This window comes from Ostrea edulis, chromosome 5, assembly GCF_947568905.1.
Source record: "Ostrea edulis chromosome 5, xbOstEdul1.1, whole genome shotgun sequence".
NCBI classification, from domain to species: domain Eukaryota; kingdom Metazoa; phylum Mollusca; class Bivalvia; order Ostreida; family Ostreidae; genus Ostrea; species Ostrea edulis.
In genome coordinates this window covers 93,071,633-93,091,615 of record NC_079168.1, presented here as the reverse complement: position 1 = coordinate 93,091,615, position 19,983 = coordinate 93,071,633, and the positions used below count along the sequence as shown (strand labels likewise).

The 19,983-nt window shown below is 37.2% G+C and overlaps 2 protein-coding genes and 1 long non-coding RNA gene across 4 annotated transcripts; 1 reads left to right on the top strand and 2 right to left on the bottom strand.

The window, feature by feature from the left end:
* Positions 1-1,704: 1,704 nt before the first annotated feature.
* On the bottom strand, positions 1,705-12,479 carry LOC125650908 (cdc42 homolog). Its single transcript, XM_048879487.2, has 4 exons — positions 8,678-12,479; positions 2,471-2,529; positions 2,186-2,377; positions 1,705-1,996 (listed from the first exon to the last, which is right to left on the bottom strand). The coding sequence occupies exons 1-4, from the start codon at positions 8,841-8,843 to the stop codon at positions 1,790-1,792; spliced, it is 624 nt and encodes a 207-aa protein (XP_048735444.1). The 5' UTR covers positions 8,844-12,479; the 3' UTR covers positions 1,705-1,789.
* Positions 8,932-19,336, top strand: LOC125650918 (uncharacterized). Its single transcript, XR_007361182.2, has 3 exons — positions 8,932-9,059; positions 16,962-19,044; positions 19,245-19,336. It is a non-coding gene; the product is annotated as an uncharacterized LOC125650918 (long non-coding RNA).
* LOC125650912 (cysteine-rich motor neuron 1 protein-like) lies at positions 16,282-17,928 on the bottom strand. 2 transcript variants are annotated; one of them, XM_048879491.2, is made up of 4 exons: positions 17,812-17,928; positions 17,496-17,651; positions 16,588-16,699; positions 16,282-16,357 (listed from the first exon to the last, which is right to left on the bottom strand). In XM_048879491.2, exons 1-4 carry the CDS (start codon positions 17,885-17,887, stop codon positions 16,351-16,353), a joined length of 351 nt encoding a protein of 116 aa, XP_048735448.1. In that variant the 5' UTR covers positions 17,888-17,928; the 3' UTR covers positions 16,282-16,350. The 2 variants fall into 2 exon arrangements, with proteins under 2 accessions (XP_048735448.1, XP_055995308.1); XM_056139333.1 differs by having other exon boundaries at positions 16,282-16,699; positions 17,812-17,911.
* Positions 19,337-19,983: the final 647 nt, after the last annotated feature.

Below are 19,983 nucleotides of genomic sequence, written 5' to 3'. Positions count from 1 at the left end.
AATTTGCGAAATGCTGACTTCAATCGAGACTGTTGAAACCTCTGTACCATCAACTTGTTTGTCAGTAGCTTGCCTCGATCTAAAAACTTACTATACGCAGAACAAGCTCTTTCGTATCGAATCAGTTGAGATATGTAAACACCATATGCAGGTGATACTGGAATATTGCTATATATATATATATATATATATATATATATATATATATATATCTTATTACGTAATCATTGATTGTTTTGCTGACATCAGCTGTTGAACAACATCAAAACTATCAACCTTGCTTTAATAATACTTTACAAATTGTTTTTAGCTTTTGAGATATTCAGATGATACTTTTGACCCTTTTCGGGCCTAAAACTTGCTATCATTGAATAGGTCTCATCATTATCTACAACTATTGTTATACAACGTTATACAAAATGTTCTCAGTTTTCAACATATATAGGATATTCCGTTTTAAGGGTCATCCCCAGAATTCCTTAAAAGGTAACGTAAGACAAAATTTGAAGATAGCATATCGTTTATAGTAACATTTTCACCAATTCATGTTTTATAATGTTTTACAAAATTCGTCTCGTTTAAGAAATAGAAAGCATCAAAGTTTCGTACAGAATTCCTCTAGAAATCCCTTATTATGAAATCAGGGATCATTTTGTTGACATCAGCATTAAGGTGACTCCATACTCGCAGTTTTATCTGGTACAAGTTTGAAAAGTGTATTTATTTCCATTCATTAGAGTTAAAACTAACAAATTATCAAATAAAATACATAGGTCATCACACTTTTTAAGATGAGAGACGTACAGAAACAGAATCATATATCACCGTCAGAAAATTGCTATTTTCCTTAAACAACGTTATCAAATTTTCATAAAATCTGGTTATGACGATATAGTAACATTCATAATAATTTCATGAAACTATATCTTCACAAAAATATACAAAATGTCTGTAAAAAATAAAGGAAATCTATCACATAATAGACTAGATAAAGAAATCAATAGAAACAGAGTTATTGCCCTTGGATTCAATATTTTGACATGTTTCATTGATTATTCCTCGATAACTTAGACTTTTAAAATAGTTTATTTCTAACAAGAATTTTTACAATAAGTATCGGAAAATACTCCAACAAAATTTATGTTCGTATCATGCATCCTTTATTTAAGGGGCTGGTCCCTAAAATCTGATATCATTAAATACATGTAGGTCTCGTCATTACCTACAAATTTTGACCTATATGCTTTCTCAAATTATTTCTGTATAAAAAGATATTGAAGAAAATGTGTTCATAAATGCAGTAAAAAATTGTCGCTTTTCGAGCCCTACTGAGCTCTGACGTCATTTGTATATCTGGCGACCTCTTACGACGAAAAGTTTTTGACGTACCGTTGTGCTTTCAGCAGTGGAGCGATATTCCATTTCTAATCAACAATGTCGAGAATATCTCGAGAAAATCTTTTATAACATTCATCAAGTCGCCTAATTTGAAGTGCAAATTTCTAAATGGACTCATTACTTCACATTCTGAGACTGACGAACACATTATCGATAATCAAATGCTTTTATTTATTTTTTTTTACCAAAGCGTCTAGTCTTCGGCGGCGATTTGCCTATTTCCGTTTGTGCTCTGTAGTGTACGTGCGACATGCGAATTGCATAATTACAAGCAAAGAATACTTTTACCAATAATAAATATATCTCTTAGGTTCACATAAATTAAAACTTTATTTACAATTGTGTTAAAGACATACAATACATTCAACAGTAAACTCTACCAGAATAATGTTTACATCACAGAGCAGCAACATGTACTAGTATTGTTTTCTTTTAGCCGGAAGTGGGCTGCCACCACTACTTCCTTCACTAGATCGTCTATACCCTCGCCAGTTTTGGACGAGCATTCCACATACCCGACAGCTCCGATACGAGACGCCATGTCCGAAATACGTGTGGTGGGAATTACAATGTCCGAAACAAGGCCACTTCCAGCTATCTAAAAACAAAACACCTATTCTCTTTGGTGCATTAATTTTATAGATTTTTTAAAACAATATTTATGTTTTTACTTTGTGTTAAATTTCTTATTTTAAAAGAGTTGATATACAATAACTTTTATAATGAAATATCAATTACAATTGCGTAAATATTATTTTGTCATTCCATTGTCTCAAAAAGAACTTACACTGGATGTTTGGTCTCTTAGGTCCATGTGAGTTCCAACAAGAAGGAAAGGGGTTCGCGGAAGATAAGAACGGATTTCATTTAACCAGAACTTTTCCACATTTACAAACATCACTGGATCCACCACCGAGAAACAGACTAATACAACATCGGATTTGTCATAAGATAGGGAGCGAAGCTGCACCATCTCGTGCTGTCATAAAATAGAAAGAAAGCGTCAATAAACAGCGGCGATTCTACTGTCTTGTCATAAAGAACTGGTTAATGTTCTCAAATATTGACTTACGTTTCCAGCTGTATCAAATAAACTGAGGTGATATGGCGTACCATCCACTACCGAAGTCACTACAAAATTAAACAATAATGAGGGGAAAATAACAGACAAATTGTCGTGGGTTTGTTTTTGTGGCTAATATGTTATTTCAGTAAATACTATTTCGTGAAATATATTTTATCTGTCTATTCTAGACACTATTTCAAACTGTGTTCGCATCTAGACAGAATACCTTCAATCTTTCCTACACGACGTCGGTTCTGAAACATTGCAGGCAAAGCGAAATGACAATGGTGTCAAAATACATGAAATGGAAAAATGAGTTTGAAATTAACTTAACGCCTCGTCCTTCTCACGTCCCTCTATCGTAAACAGTTCGTAGTGCCCCCATCATAGAACGTCGTTTGTCAACAATAGCTTCTGTAAGCCAGGAACTTAATTTGATCGCTAATGGCAAATGTTAAGTATAATTATTTCGGTGAGCAATTTGAAGACCAAAACAAGAGAAGAAAATGATAGATAATGATAAAACATGAGCATAATTCCATAAATTAGGGATAGGTTTTCTCTCTCTCACAGAAGTGATTTGCTGATGGAGGACATTCTTCGTCAAACACAAAATACTATAATACATTATACGATTAGTTTATCATACATCCATTTCACTACAGTATATTACAATAAAAACTTTGATCCCTTAATTTACTAAAGCAAAAACTTTGATTTGTTGTATGAATAGTGTCAATACATCGACTTATATGTATATGAGTAAAAAAGACATTTTGAGTAAGTTTGTTAATATTTTAACAGTGCGTTCTACCACTTTAGCTACTTTTACGTTCCTTTTACTCATTCAGAGCTTCGAAAAAAGAAAAGGCCATTTTCCTGAGCGCAAAGTTAAAATGTATCATAAATCTTGATCGAGTAATTAGAAAGTATACAATATTTTGTTATTTGTTGCAATATTCAATAACCTTGTGTTTTATATTCTATATCTTGTGATTCATAAGCAATAGGTTTGTGATTTATATATTATATCTTGTAATTAATATTCAACAATCATGTGACTTATGTTCTATATTTTGTGATTCATTCTCTTTATTTTGTAATTTGTATTTTATATGTTGTGATTTATATCCAGTAATCTTACTATTCATATTCTTTATCAAGTGATGCATATTCGATTTTTTATGTATGGATGAAATGCATTATGGGTAACCTTGTAACTCAATATCAATTGGTCGAAAAAGTGAAATGACGTATTACGGAGGTTCTGCCGACTTGTGATGCCATCCTTTTATTTCTATTGGATCTCTTAGCGATTTCAGCACCCTCACCGGGAGTCATACAAAAACAAACAGACTTAGGAAAAAAAATTGCCAACTTCCCCAAGATCTGAAGATAAATGAATTCGGGCATTGAAGGTGTTACGGTTTATTTCATATAGTCGTTTATACACACGTTCATATGATAAGTATGTGTTGGTAAACTTTTCTCGAGTACCAAGAGATTTGGTGCCGAGCAAAGCGAGTAACGAACATTGATCAGATCTCATAACTCCCCTATAAGCAATACAAAATAGAGAGCTGGGCAAACACGGACCCCTGGATATACCAGAGGTGGGATCAGGTGCATAGGAGGAGTAAGCATCCCCTGTCAACCGGTCACACCCACCGTGAGCCCCATATCTTGATTAGGTAAACGGGGTTATCCGTAGTTAAAATCAGTGTGCCAAGAACGGCCTAACAATCGGTATGAAACACGTCAGACAGCATTTGACCCAATAATAGGTTGTATTGACGAACTAGATGGGTATGACGACCTTGAATTTGCGATGTGTTGACTTTAAACAAGACTGTTGAAACCCTTGTACCTTCGACTTGTTTGTCAGTAGCTTGCCTCGATTTAAAAACTGACCATACGTAGAACAAGCCCTTGCGTATCGAATCAGTTGAGAGACATAAACACCATTTACAGGTGATAATGGAATATTGCTACATAAATGTGGGAAGTTGACGATGGAGAAGCTGAAATCATCCCCATTGTGATAAAGTTGAGTTGTTAAGTTTGCCGTTAATATCTACTTTCAATGAAATATCTAAGTAGGGAGTAAAAGTGGACGACTCTGTGGTGTCTTTTATTTCGAGCTCGCAGGGATATGTCGAATCGACATATGTATGAAAGTTATCATTGTTAATAGATAAAACGTCATCGATATATCTAAATGTTGAATTGAAGGCCACAGCAAGAGATTTTTTTTCTTCTCACGTAGAAGTTTCTGAATAAATTCAGCTTCATGTGAATATAAAAACAGGTCAGCTAACAAAGGAGCACAATTGGTGCTTATTGGAATTCCGACAGACTGTTGGAAGACCTGATCACCAAAGACCACAAAGATATTGTCAATGAGGAACTCTAGCATACTTTTTATTTCAACTTCAGAATACTTGTGCATGGAATTTCATCTGCTAGCTTCCAGATATTTCCTGCGTACATGTTGTTGACCAGATTCTGTCAGGAATCGTTTTTCTTACCTATTAACTCTTCCACTACTGTTTGCACATTTCCTCTACTTATTTTCTATAGAAATCTGACTACAGGGATGAACGTTTCTTATTAACTATGTTTCTTTTATCGGTTGAATCGTTGGATCTATCTATTTGACGTATTGATACAATTGCTTTAAGCCTCTTACGTCGCTCATGGTTTGTCATTTGACCAGATGGTTTAGTTTTGTGGGGTACATATTTGTCCACGAATTATCTAATAGTTGAGTTGAACCATTCCAATTGTTGCTCACATGTTGGGAAGCAATCTCTACCCAGAGTTATCGTTCCCGCTACGCGTAATACGCCCTCTGGTGAGAGATTGGTTGGGAAGGACTATAGGACATCCCACTTCACATTTTTCGTGCTGGCTACTTCCATTTTCTGATCCACAGTAGCATGTCCTGAGATCCTGATAATTACACTTGGGTTTGGAGCTTCAAATTCACATGGAGTTGCAATTACAGTTTCATGTTTCATGGTCTGATGTTCTAGGACCCCTAATCGAAAATGAATCCTCATCATACATTTTTAAGTTGTGAGAATCATCTTCCTCGGGTAGGTATCTTCACTCTCTGGTTAAGTGCAAATCTGCTAATGAGGGTTTGATTTTTATGCTGGTTAAGGCCACCTATCAGTACCTATAGCGATTCTGCGGGTCTACAATTTGGTTATATGTTGGCTCAAAGGTATGATAACAAATCTAGCGTAATAAATCTGGGCGGACAAGGAAGGGTTATCTCTCTTGCAAATACAGAAGTCGCAATGGGTACATATTTGGCAAGTGGAATTTTGGTGGAAAGCTATCTAATCTCTAAAATAAGCTAAATCTATCACACACACACACACACCCACCCCCCACCCCCCGCGGAAACCCCCCGCTATACGGTATTATGTCTGGTTCCGTGTGTTACTGTAACATCCTTCTTGGATGTGATATATCATAAGTCCATCCTTTGCATCTGGTGGGTGGTTGGTTATCCCAAATGTCGAGGAAGACACTGGGGTTGGATAGTGACCCATTTGGTCTCCAAATCATCATTACATAATTCATCATTATGTAAATACTCGTCCCCCTTTCCGGTTTGTTCGGGATGGGCTATGGTGGAAGATATCCATTTAGTGATACTGATTCAATAGGAATATCTTATTTCATCCAAGTTTCAGTTAAAACAGCAACTTTAACACAATTTAGACACACAGGAGATCGCCAATTTTAGAGGTGATAGATCGGGCATGTTACATGATGAGTTGTTTCCCGTCAAGAATTGACACATCATTTCTGGAGTGACGTTACTAGTTTCCTAAGTAACAAGAATGGTGTATTCTGATTGGTTAGAAAATCAGGAGTAAATCACCATACCATCGGTATGTAAAACAATAAGTAACATCACAATATCTATTTCCATAAGCACACGTCACATAAGGACCCACAAGAGCTTGTTTTGCGTATCGTCCGTTTTTAAATCGAGGCAGGCTACTGACAAACAAGTTGATGGTACACGGCTTTCAACAGTCTCGTTTAAAGTCAGCATTTCGCAAATTCTATGGTCGTTATAACGATCTAGTTTGCCAATACAACCTATCATTGGATCAAATGCTGTCTGACGTGTTTCATGCCGATTGTTAGGCCGTTCTTGACACACTGATTTTGACTACGGATAACTCTGTTTACCTGATCAAGATATAAGGCTCACGGTGGGTGTGACCGGTCGACATGAGATGCTTACTCCTCCTGGGCACCTGATCGCACCTCTGGTGTGCCCAGGAATCCATGTTTGCCCAACTATCTATGCAGTTTGTATTGCTTGTGGAATTTGTGAGATTGATTGGTGTTCGTTATCTTCGCCTTTCATATACAAAGCATTTGCATCAGTGTCTAATGATGTGGAACCACGTCTATGCAGAATCATGACCCAATTGCAGACAAAGTCATGCTAGTAACACCAGAAGAAATGGAAGAACAGCTCTTCAATATGAGAATATTCAGAGCTATGGGTCCCTATTAAATGTCAAACTGGATTTTGAAGAAACATTGGGGCATCATCGAAAAACTGGCATGTGCTATAAAAGCGCGCCCCCAGAAACACCGATAAAGTCGAATGTGGTTCCTGTGTCTAAAGTAAACTCGGTAACCAATGATTAAAAGGTCCTTCGACCATGATCACTTGCACACATGCTTGCGAAACTTGTAGAAAAACGCCCAGTGCAATTTGCATCATCTACAAACAGCATGTACTAACATTGACCCTAACCAGTACCGTGCTATGAGTGGAAGCTCGACTACACATGCACTGCGAACATCTCTACCACAGGAAATCCGCCCATTGATTTCAACAAATTCTTCGATCATATAGAGAAAAATAAGTTATGTGAGACATCAGAAAATAATGGATTTCCCTCTGTTGGTTCGGAAGTTTTCAAACTCGAAAATGAGCCGAAATCAATGGAAGGGTGCCTAAGCATCTGTGTGGACCAGATTTATTCATATAAGAAACCGGAGGTTCCATACCTGATCATGGAGGATATAGAAATTAAACGCGTGCATCAGACCAAATTACACAGAATAATCATCAGTGACTGACTTAGATAGGGCACGCATGTGAATTATATTGTAAAGAAAAAGCTTCCAAGGAACCCTTTTAACTCCGTCAATTGAAATATGCAGGTTTTAGTGAAAAAACTTTTACGTGCTTACAAGGCATTAGTGAGACCAATCTGTCACTATATCCTCCCCGTGTGGTGAACATCTCATGAACAACATAAATCCATTCACGTGGGAGCTATGAAGATAATTAAACCTTTGTATTCATACGAAGATGTAAAAAGATCTTCAGCTGGAATTCCCTGTGGTAAGGCGAGAAAACCTGTGCTTGACATGTTTTAAGAAGTTGAAACATCCGTCAGACTGATTACATTGCCTGTAACCTGCATCCAGTGATGATAAGTTCAAGCTCAGAAAACAAACCACTTACAGAATTCTGAATTACAAGTCTAGACCAATAGTTATTTACATCTCATAACTCCTATAAGCAATACAAAATAAAGAGTTGGGCAAACACGGACCCCTGGATATACCAGAGGTGGGATCAGGCGCCTAGGAGGAGTAAGCATCCCCTGTCGACCTGTCACACCCACCGTGAACCCTACATGTTTATCTTGATCAGGTAAACGGAGTAATCCGTAGCCAAAATGAGTGCATAATGGTATCTGATTTCTGTACATGAATAAGATGTAAATCAATAATAAATGCGAGTACCCACATTGAGACATTTCTACCGGCACAAGTCTGACCAGTTTGCAAGTGATTGCTTTAAATCAATCTTGTCCATCGCTTCTCTTTGAGAATGTTTCACTTAATTATAACATGGATCATTCTGAATCATTTGGGAGGAAAACCTGTCTGTTCAGTTCTGTATACTCATTTTGTTTTGAATTGTTTCCACACAAAGACATTCATGTAATTTATTGTTCGCAATATAGATTATAATCTAGAGTCTTCCCTGTTTTCCACGTAATCTGCTCGGGCAATATTTAGTACAGATGTATGACGTATTCCATTCGATAATGAATTGCGGAAATAAAAAGTACGTCTCTTGCTGGCTTATTTCAACGTTAATCATTTTAATGTATAAAATTATAATATCTAGTACAACAAATGATTGAATCTTACCAGAGTAATTATCAAAGGAAGTGGCCGAGTAGTCCCCCCTGAACTCCTGACACTGTAGTCGATAGGCTACAGCCGTCTTGCCAGACTTGGTGTTCCCCACAATGCAACATTTCAGACTAGAGGACTCTAAAGCTTGGTATTTAGCCGAGGAACCTCTAGTATTCATGATAAACTGCTCCAATTCTTTCACTTCATCATTTTGTTTACATGTGAGGATACATTTTTTGTTTGAACACAGCAGGCAGATTTACAATCAGGAAGTGAGAGAATCCCTGCATCCTGTTTTGTGTGAGCGTACTTATAACCAGGAAAATAGATACATTATATCTATACGACACGTTCGATGGTGTGATTAAGAGTAATGTGGACACGCATACATTGCGTAAGTACATACATATGTGTGGACATACGTCATAAACTATTGGCAGTTTCTGAATGACACACTAAAAGTTTCCTATTGTATTCATTAGAAGTACACGTATAATACATGTATATGCAAATGTTTTGAAATTTTGAGTGACAACGGAGTACAGAGGAGTTTGTCTTAATCACTGTTTGCAGGGAAGAGAATACCATCCCAGTGTGATGTTTAGCAGACTTGAAATGTAAATTTTCCTGCATACATTTTTATGCAAGTTTCGGGGGTGTCAAAGGGTGTTTTTTTGTCACGGATTTTAACCACCTCCATGCTTCCTTTGTCCCCTCCACTACTTTGAATTCGATTCCGACATCTATGTTCAGTGTGTCATATTCTCGTAGAAATATTGGATGACTAGCTCAGTAAGGCTAAACAAGCGCCGGAACTCAGTAAGGCTAAACAAGCGCCGGAACTCAGTAAGGCTAAACAAGCGCAAGTTTTACTGAAATTTTTGTCAATATCTTTATAAACAAAAATGATTTATAGAGACATATATACAACAAAATTTGTAAATAATGATAAAATCTTGATTCGACGATATCAAGTTTTAGATGCCATCCGAAAAGGATCAAAAGATTTTTTTTAATATCTCAAAAAACTAAGAAGACTTTGTTAAGCCCTATTGAAACAAAATTTGCATTAACGTTCTGCAACAGCTGATGTTAGCAGAATGATTATTGATTATGTGATAAGTGATAGTTCTGAAACTTACACACACTTAATGATGATATTCATGTATCAAAACACTGCACAAATACGTATACAAATTCTTCTCAGTACAGAGGTGTACACTAACGACACAGTATACAATATTGTTATACTTTCATGTAAAATACTCGAATCCGATTGGTCGAAAAGCATTTGAAAAAACATATTGTTACCCTTTGAGAACAGAGAGCACGCGCTCCAGGGTGATAGTATCTAGCAATGGGTCACAGTACTTGGCAACGGGTGATATTATTTATAAGTATTATCACATGCGTCAAATTTATGCGCGCACGGTTCGCTGTAAATTGTTAGACAACGTCGTTTGAGCGTTTGTAATAAACGCCAATACCCGCATCGATAATAGAAATATCGCATGACAGTGATTGATCAAATGTCAACAGACGTAAGTTGTTCTGCTTTGCTGTTTGTATAACATTCAGTATAATAAAACAAATATTGCATGTAGTTGAGGGTAATATTTAAAATTTTCACCCCTCGAGAAACGCTACTACTCGGTTGACAATGGTTTTCTCGGGGTGAAAATTTTAATGTTACCCTCAACTACAAGCAATATCTATATAATCTACCTTTAAATGTGAAACTGTCACCATCCTTGTAAATCTTTAAACGATAAGTGAAAATAAAAAACTCATTAAAAGCATGATCGTGATGATCCTTGAATATTTCCTTTTCGAAACAGTTTCTGTCCTTTGCCGTGCCCAACAGTTTTGTTATATATTTTAATGACTTCTTTTAAAAGCATCCTCCGTATTCATATTGTTTAACATCACTTGTATATGTATGTATGTGAATGAAATGTGTATATGTGCAGATACAATATCAATTTGTGTTATGTGCTTTGTAATGTTTCGTATATATGTAATGTATTTCCAGGGGAAAATCGTATAAAGCAATAATCGGATCACCTTCTCTAAATAAAGTATTATTAAAGTCTTCTGTTACCAACGGATTTTTATTCTTAAGTTTCTTTTCTCATTCATTATGTTTCCCTTATGTACATCTAAGGGCCGAAACAGATCAGGAGGCGGTGTCTGTTTGCAAGAAGAGCATATATTGACGATGATATAGGCTCTCTGCCGAGAAATTTATTTACCAAAATCAATCCAATTGTAGTTGTCTCACACCCAGTCTTGCTTTAAATATCGACCTCTTGGAAGACCCCTGTAAATTATGAACTGACTGTGAAACCATTATTTTGGGTTATTTTAACATTTGTTTAGCTAGCAAGAACCATACCCTTTCTATAAGCATTATTTGAACATTGTAAACTTATATTGTCTCAACCAACAAGAGTTACTGGTAACACGGAGTCAATATATTGATCATATTTTATAGAATTTAATTTAAAAAAATGTTAGCACCAGCGGTATAAATTATCCTTATTCAACTTTTTGTACAAGGAAAGTACTAGGAAAGTATCCAGAGGTACTTTTAAGGGTCACACCATAATTCTGTTGATTCAGGTACTTTTAAGGGTCACACCATAATTCTTTTGATTCAGGTACTTTTGTCTGGTGTAGACGGGAGTATTTGTTTAGTACTTTTGTCTGGTGTAGACGGGAGTATTTGTTTAGTACTTTTGTCTGGTGTAGACGGGAGTATTTGTTTAGTACTTTTGTCTGGTGTAGACGGGAGTGTTTGTTTAGTACTTTTGTCTGGTGTAGACGGGAGTATTTGTTTAGTACTTTTGTCTGGTGTAGACGGGGGTATTTGTTTAGTACTTTTGTCTGGTGTAGACGGGAGTATTTGTTTAGTACTTTTGTCTGGTGTAGACGGGAGTGTTTGTTTAGTACTTTTGTCTGGTGTAGACGGGAGTATTTGTTTAGTACTTTTGTCTGGTGTAGACGGGAGTATTTGTTTAGTACTTTTGTCTGATGTAGACGGGAGTATTTGTTTAGTACTTTTGTCTGGTGTAGACGGGGTATTTGTTTAGTACTTTTGTCTGGTGTAGACGGGAGTGTTTGTTTAGTACTTTTGTCTGGTGTAGACGGGAGTATTTGTTTAGTACTTTTGTCTGGTGTAGACGGGGTATTTGTTTAGTACTTTTGTCTGGTGTAGACGGGAGTATTTGTTTAGTACTTTTGTCTGATGTAGACGGGAGTATTTGTTTAGTACGTTTGTCTGGTGTAGACGGGAGTATTTGTTTAGTACTTTTGTCTGGTGTAGACGGGAGTGCTTGTTTAGTACTTTTGTCTGGTGTAGACGGGAGTATTTGTTTAGTACTTTTGTCTGGTGTAGACGGGGTATTTGTTTAGTACTTTTGTCTGGTGTAGACGGGAGTATTTGTTTAGTACTTTTGTCTGGTGTAGACGGGGGTATTTGTTTAGTACTTTTGTCTGGTGTAGACGGGAGTGTTTGTTTAGTACTTTTGTCTGGTGTAGACGGGAGTGTTTGTTTAGTACTTTTGTCTGGTGTAGACGGGAATATTTGTTTAGTACTTTTGTCTGGTGTAGACGGGAGTATTTGTTTAAATTGTGAATGTGTCAATGGATCTTGGTCCATTTTAACATATATTTACAAATGTATTAGATAATTTAGCTCCAGTTGTTAAAATAAGAGTCATTGACAAGCAGAAAACCGAGCCATGGATGACTTTTTACAATTTGGGTCTTATTAAAGACAGAGATAAGCATCGTTACATGCATCTATATAAAAAAAAACCCATAGAAACCAAAAGGACTATAAGATTGATTGATTCATTGATTCATTATATATTGTTTAACGTCCCTCTCGAAAATTTTTCAATCCTATGCAGACGTTACCATTGCCGGTGAAAGGCTGCCTAGGCTCGGCGCTTACTGCAGGAGAGGTCATTACTGCCGGTGAAAGGCTGCCTAGGCTCGGCGCTTACTGCAGGAGAGGTCATTACTGCCGGTGAAAGGCTGCCTAGGCTCGGCGCTTACTGCAGGAGAGGTCATTACTGCTCGTGAAAGGCTGCCTAGGCTCGGCGCTTACTGCAGGAGAGGTCATTACTGCCCGTGAAAGGCTGCCTAGGCTCGGCGCTTACGGTTTTTGGACAGGGGGGATCTTTATCGTGCCACACCTGCTGTGACACGGGGTCTCGGTATTTGCGGTCTCATCCGAAAGACCGCCCATTTTGTAGCCTCTTACGACAAGCAAGGGGTACTGAGGAAAATGTCTCCATGTACAACTTGTACACATTTTGAACAGTAATCATTTGCTTTATTCTTACCACTCGAGTTTTAGAGACCATTTTTCTACAGATACACTTGTTTAATACACATGTTAGATTTTATTAGAAGCAGGGCCGTAAGTAGGGTTCTAAATCAGGGGAGGCAGGGGATTGGGGGCCGCCGATTGACTTTACGACTGAAAATGACACTTTTTAAATCCCAATTTATCATGTTTGTGTTTCATTTGTACTATGTAAAGAATCGTAATATGGTGTCAAAGACAAAGGTGCTTGTCTTCATTTTAAACATATATCCTATAATATAACATTTATATAATTTTATTTTCTTTTTTGCCAAAAAATCAGACGAGGCAGTTGCCTCGTCTGCCTCATCGGCAGTTACGGCCCTGAGAAGCAATACCCCTAAAGAGACTTTTACCGGCATGGTGATGTTGGCCTTACAAAATCATTTGACACTGTTGACCATAAAATCTTATGGGGCAAATTAGAGGTTTTAGGAGTTTTATCCACAGAGTGGTTTATGTCATATCTATCATAGCAGTAAATTTATGTCAACAATGTAGTATCTAATTTTAATTCACTAGATTGTGGAGTACCTCAGGGGAGAAGTTTAGGCTCCCTTTTATTCCTAATTCATGTCAATGATATGCATATAAATATTGACAAAGACGGCAAGTTGAATTGTGAATTGAAGAGATATTCTTCATGGCTTATGGATGACGAAACAGAATTCATTTTATTTGGATCACTACAAAAACTGATTTTTTTTTTTATCATTTATTTATTTATTTATTTTTTTTTTTACAATTTTTACAATTCTATGCAGTGGTTATAAAATCAAAGGATCTGAAAGTGTTGATTATTTACGTATATGTTTAGAGAAGTTTCTCTCATGTGAAAATGTTGTTTCAAGCATCATACAGAAGGTAAACGCTAAACTTAAATTTTGATAAAGAAATGCATCTTGTCTAAATTACTTGGTATGACAGCTTTGTTTTGCGTTACTTACAATCTATGTTTAAGTTGCTTGCCAATACCATTATACCAAGAAGAACGTGCGTAATCAAAATAACACTGTATCAAAGCAGAAAATAAGATCTTTCTGGGCTGCGCATTTAGACTGTATCAAAATTTCAGTCTAGTATTTACCTTTTGTATGTATTGAACTTTAGTCATAGAGTCAGTATTTCTTGTGACATTTTAGACCCTCTGGACATGTTAAGATATGTTTCATTCGATCACCTCATATTCAATTATTAGATTCCCGTGGGGATCCGGGTTAGAATAGGTCCCCAGTATCCCCTTGCTTGTCATTAGAGGCGACTAAATGGGGCGGACCTTCGGATGAGACCGCCAAAAAAACCGAGGTCCCATGTCACAGCAGGTGTGACACGATCAAGATTCCTCCCTGCTCAATGATCATAAGCGCTGAGCATAGGTCTAAATTTTGCAGCCCTTCGCCGGCAATGGTGACGTCTCCATATGAGTGAAATATTCTCGAGTGGGGCGTTAAATGATATTCAATCAATCAATTTTTAGAGGTCTGAATAGTGGTCCTATCCTCGGGAGGCTCCAGGTGGTACCCCTACAGTTCCAAAATAAGGGCCAAAATGATAATCCTCAATGTCCTCTATATGTCTACGCACCCCTTCTGTGGAATTGAAAGATTAATTTGTAATTAACCTTCATTATGATCCTTTGTATATATGTAAAAGTAAGAATTTTCAGGTGACCTGAACTGCGTTTAAAGGTCCATAGGATTCTACGTTGTTTCCTATCCCTTTATCGATTTTTTTATTCTATCACCCATATTCAATCATTAGAGAGGTCTAAAAAGTGGTTCTACCTTCGAGAGGCCCTAAGTGGTACCCCTACATCCCCAAACTGACGGCGGAAAATGATCATCCTAGGGTCCTGGGGGCATCTTGCCTGTATACTCCTTTCGTGGACTCTTCAAAGTTATTTCTAACCTTTATTATGACCTAAGTGATGTAAAATTACGAACTTTCAGGTGAACTCAATTGCTCTTGAAGGCCTATGTGAACCCTCTATAGGTTTCTATGTCACATTGTTCTTTATCAGTTTTGTTTCATTCGATCATTCTATATTCAATCATTAGAGAGGTCTAAAAAGTTGACCCCAGGTGGCACCCCTACAGCTCCAAACTGAGAGCGGAAAATGATAGTCGTAGGGGTCCCCTACCTTGCTTGCATACTCCTTCTTTGGACTCTTCAAAGATTAAGTTGATATCAACCTTCATTATGAGCTACATAATGCAAAATTAAGAACGTTCGGGTGAGCTCAATTGCCTTCAAGTATCAAACTTGATGATTAAGAATATATTTATAAATTGTTAGAAAGATTATGAATTTTGATCGGTTATTTGCTAATTTTTAGTATTCCGTCTGAGTACTCTCAGTACTTTGATGAATTTTCTTAGTGGCTGCTAGCTTCAGCCTAGTATGATTGCGTGGCCTCATGTGGGTATTTCCTCTGCTTTGATGTCTGTAATTCTTGTCACTTTCATGTATAAATACGGTACGGTTCATTTCGCAAAGTTTGTAAAATCACAATTGTATAAATGAGAAAATATTCTACATATAAAATCACAGATGAGTTACGTTTTGGGGAAAATGTAAAGTGTTTTGCCAGCAGAAATAACTGCTTGGAGTTCTTTGTTTCGTCTCTGTTACAGATGACTGTCATGTGTGGTTCGTCTTCTCTCCTTCAAAAATAATATTGCCTGGGGTGATTTATCTTGTCTCAATTAAAGATGACTGCCTGGGTGGTTTGTCTTGCCTTCATTAGAGATTACTGCTTGAGTGGTTTGTCTTGCCTTCATTAGAGATAACTCCCTGGAGTGGGTTTGTCTTGCCTTCATTAGAGATAACTCCCTGGAGTGGGTTTTGCACCCCTTTATTCTAGTCACAGAGAAAAATACCATCAAATATTATTTGATTTTGTGATACTCTAAAAAGTACACCTTCTCACATTCTAAAGCAGTGTTTTGTACCTAGAGTTCAATCATGGTAGATATCGCAGTTTCACCCGCTCTACTTTGTTATCAATTACGCGTGAAAAAAAGGAATGTTCGATCTTGATTTCTATTCACACATGGCAAAAGACATGCTACCATAGTAATGTGATACGCAAGTATTTTTCCTGTTCGTTCACCGCCACGCGATTCAAGTATCAGCGGATTACGTAAGGCGAATCCTAGCAAATTACACACAGAGCAGTGAGTGCAATACCCTCAATTATTTATAGTTTACATGAACTAAAATTTCCCCTCAAATAATAGAATGCATTAAAAACAAATTTATTTTGCATCACCATGTCATACATGATTCGTCGTTCCCTGAAAACGATCAGTTAGACACTGAAAAATAAATGAATATGCAAATTATGTCATAAAATATAATGGAAGTAATACTATTTCAAATGCCACACAATTATGACCAAAGAATTCAACCTTAATAATTGATTTTCATCTAGAAATAAATTACATTGTGCTATAAGTGAAAATTGATATTTTGTTCAACTTGTACCAGGTTTCTAATCGATTGCTTAATGGAATCGGTTTCACGAGTATCCGAAATAGACACGTACGTTATATCAGGGCGCGAAAACCTGGAATAGTCACATGCGCAGACGTCACAGCCCGATTCGTCGACTTGGTACCCAAGTGGGCAATGGTAAGGGCAATGCAATGTAGTGCAGCCTACATGTATAAACAGAAAATTTATTTTTTGTAGTCAGCAAGTTCGTGATGCAAAAACACTGATATAAGAAATATTATTTTAAATTACATTGTAGTACTTTATTGTATCACCTGACTGCATCACTGACTTAAACTCGATAATGCGAAAACTGATATTAACATCACCATACTAGTATCTGCATCTGTGTAGATTACAGTAAAAGTTCAAAAATGCAAAAGGTGAAGATAACGAACAGTGATCCATCTCATAACTCTTATACAGAATACAAAACGAAGAGTTGGGCAAACATGGCTCCCCGAACATACCAGAGGTGGGATCAGGTGCCTAGAAGGAATAAACATCCCCTGTCGAGCTGTCACATTAACCGTGAACCCTATATCTTGGTGTGTAAAGAACAGCCTCAGATGGTATGAAACATGTCAGACAACATTTGACCCAATGACAGGTTGTAAGATGGGTTAGTGGAACTCTGACAGAAGCGTGCAGGAGAGACTTTCTTATTTCATTCCTATGTTGCCGTATGATCATATATTGGGCATGAAATTAAACCCACAAGGAACTGTTGGTGATTTTCTACTCCCATTAGCCAAGTGAGGGTGAATATTCCATTGAATCGTTCCAATTTGCTATAATTGTTATAAAGTTCAAGAGCTTCCGAGAGCAACGCCTCTGGCCTTCACCAGAGCTTTCTCCTGGACCCACTGGGGTCTAAATGCCCCTACTTCCCTGCAAAATCCTAGATGCACCACTAAATGTGGAATATTTTTCCCAATTTGATATGAATAACAAACATACCCTCGGGTACAACGTAATTTAGCGGTCTGTAACACTCGTGTCCACATCCATTGCTGCGACACTCATACCCCGCGGGACAGTCCACACCATATTGACCACACAAGCTGAGACACGACCCTCTGGATTCACGATTAGGAACTGCCGTGACCACACATACTGTAAACAAGTCACCTTGTTATGAACCATATGGTCATCCAGTATACCCGGTATATCGTGTATTGTACAATCTGATTTTCGAGAATTAAAAAAAAACGTATTTTCAAAAGGTTTAAAGAAATATTAATGTAAGGAAAATAGGTTCAGTTTATAGTCAAACCTGAGAAAATCAATGTAACTATAAGCCTCATGTCAGTGCGTAGATAAATCCTTAATATCTGGGTCTTTAAGTTCATCTGATAACAAACAATACAGGACAATGCTAGAATTTCCCAATAATTGTACAAGATTAGACTTTTGAGTCATTTCGTGCTATCTGATCCCAAAAGAAAACCACCAATGTCAATGTGGTGAGCTGCACATAACAGTTTACGGTCAATTCAAATTCTCGTCGAGTGCTACCCTGGTGTAACGCACAAACTACATGTACTAGTATTCACAAATTATACACTTTCATGTAAATGTGGAAATCTATTGCTCCAGGAGCGCCATTTCTATATTTTTCTATCATTTATTCACTATGGACTTTGAAACATTAATCTAATGCACTGAGATGTGTTATAAGATATTTTGATCGTATTTTTTTTTATTCTACGTCTCTTTCGAAAACTGTTCACTCGTTTGGAGAGGTGAAGGGAAGTGCTAAATAGTTTGTCCTATTCATGGTGATCAAGGTCATAGCAGTGAGGTTTCTTTTTTGTGCCAACGTCTCGCTTCTAATGCTTGGCGAAAGAACAGCAAATAATACCCATGATAAATGTCTTAGGTTGAAAGGGGTGCCATGATAAAGAATCGAACCTAGTGTAGCAGTGTGTTTTAACTTGTATATATTATATGATACCATATTTTAATAAACATGAATAGTGCATATGAATTAAAAGCGCATTTTATGATTTAAGTCAAATTCCCAGATCCACCCCTTTATCTACTTAGTGTAATAGGTGAGTGAAAAGGTTCACAGGTCTTGGTATTTCATTGGCTGTAGAACTGAGTTTTATTCAGTTAGAATCTAGAGAGTTTTTGGTCAGGTTGGTCGTGGCTTGCTTTTAAGCAGTTTTGGTATCTTTTTGCTGATTTGGCATTTTGGTTTTGACAAAGACATTATTAGACCTTCAAATCCAGACCTGACAGTAAGTACTAATTTTATTAACATTTATCTTCATAATAAGTATATATAACTAATATCACTGTTTGAGAGAAGAGTGAAAGTTTAAATATTATGAAGAACAGTAAATATCAATTTAAAGTTATTTCCTCTCAGTATATGCTTATAATATATCTATAGTTATTATAGTGTATATAGTACTGTAATGATATATTTGTTATAAATAGATTAGAAGCATCCAGGCAGCATTTTGATGTTTGCATGCATTGGGCCTTGTCCCATAGATAGGTAATTATAAGATATTACCTTTTATTATATTTAAAACATGTAATTTCATAGTGTTACATTATTTGTAATGCAACTGTAAATATTTGAGTAAAGTATATTTTACTATATTTGAATTAAGGGAGATAACTCTTAAGGTTGAAATGTACTCTCTATTGATTGTAAATCGCTGTGATATTCATTGTTACTATTTTGTCTTTTAGGGCCATTTATTTTTGTAATCAACATTATGTAATCATCGTCATCATCCTTATTCGTTTTACCGTACAATAAATGACTGCATTGTGAACCCTAAGCCAGGAGTTGGTTATTTATACATTTACAAACCACCACCCCTGCAACACTAGGACCTCCCTGTTACTAAATGTCACACTGGATCGCACGTTTTCTGAATCGTGCGATTGATGGCCGAGGTACGATCAGTCCACAATGCTTGCTAAGATCTCCACCTGCAATCACATACTGCGGTGTGGTGAAAGATCATCATACGATAGGTACTAGATTAAAGATCATCATACGATAGGTACTAGATCAAAGATCATCATACGACTGGTAATACGCATGGTCGCGCGATCACATACGGTTTGAAAAGATCAGTCATGTGGCACACAAGCGGTGACGATCAGCGACCGATCGTAGGATCAATCGAGGCCACCTGCGACGGCTCGTACGATCGATCACAGCAGTCATGTGGTGGTCGTTCACCTGAGACGGCTCGCACGATCGATCACAGCAGTCATGTGGTGGTCGTTCACCTGAGACGGCTCGCACGATCGATCACAGTAGTCGTGTGGTGGTCGTTCACCTGCGACGGCTCGTACGATCGATCACAGCAGTCATGTGGTGGTCGTTCACCTGAGACGGCTCGTACGGTCGATCACAGCAGTCATGTGGTGGTCGTTCACCTGAGACGGCTCGCACGATCGATCACAGCAGTCATGT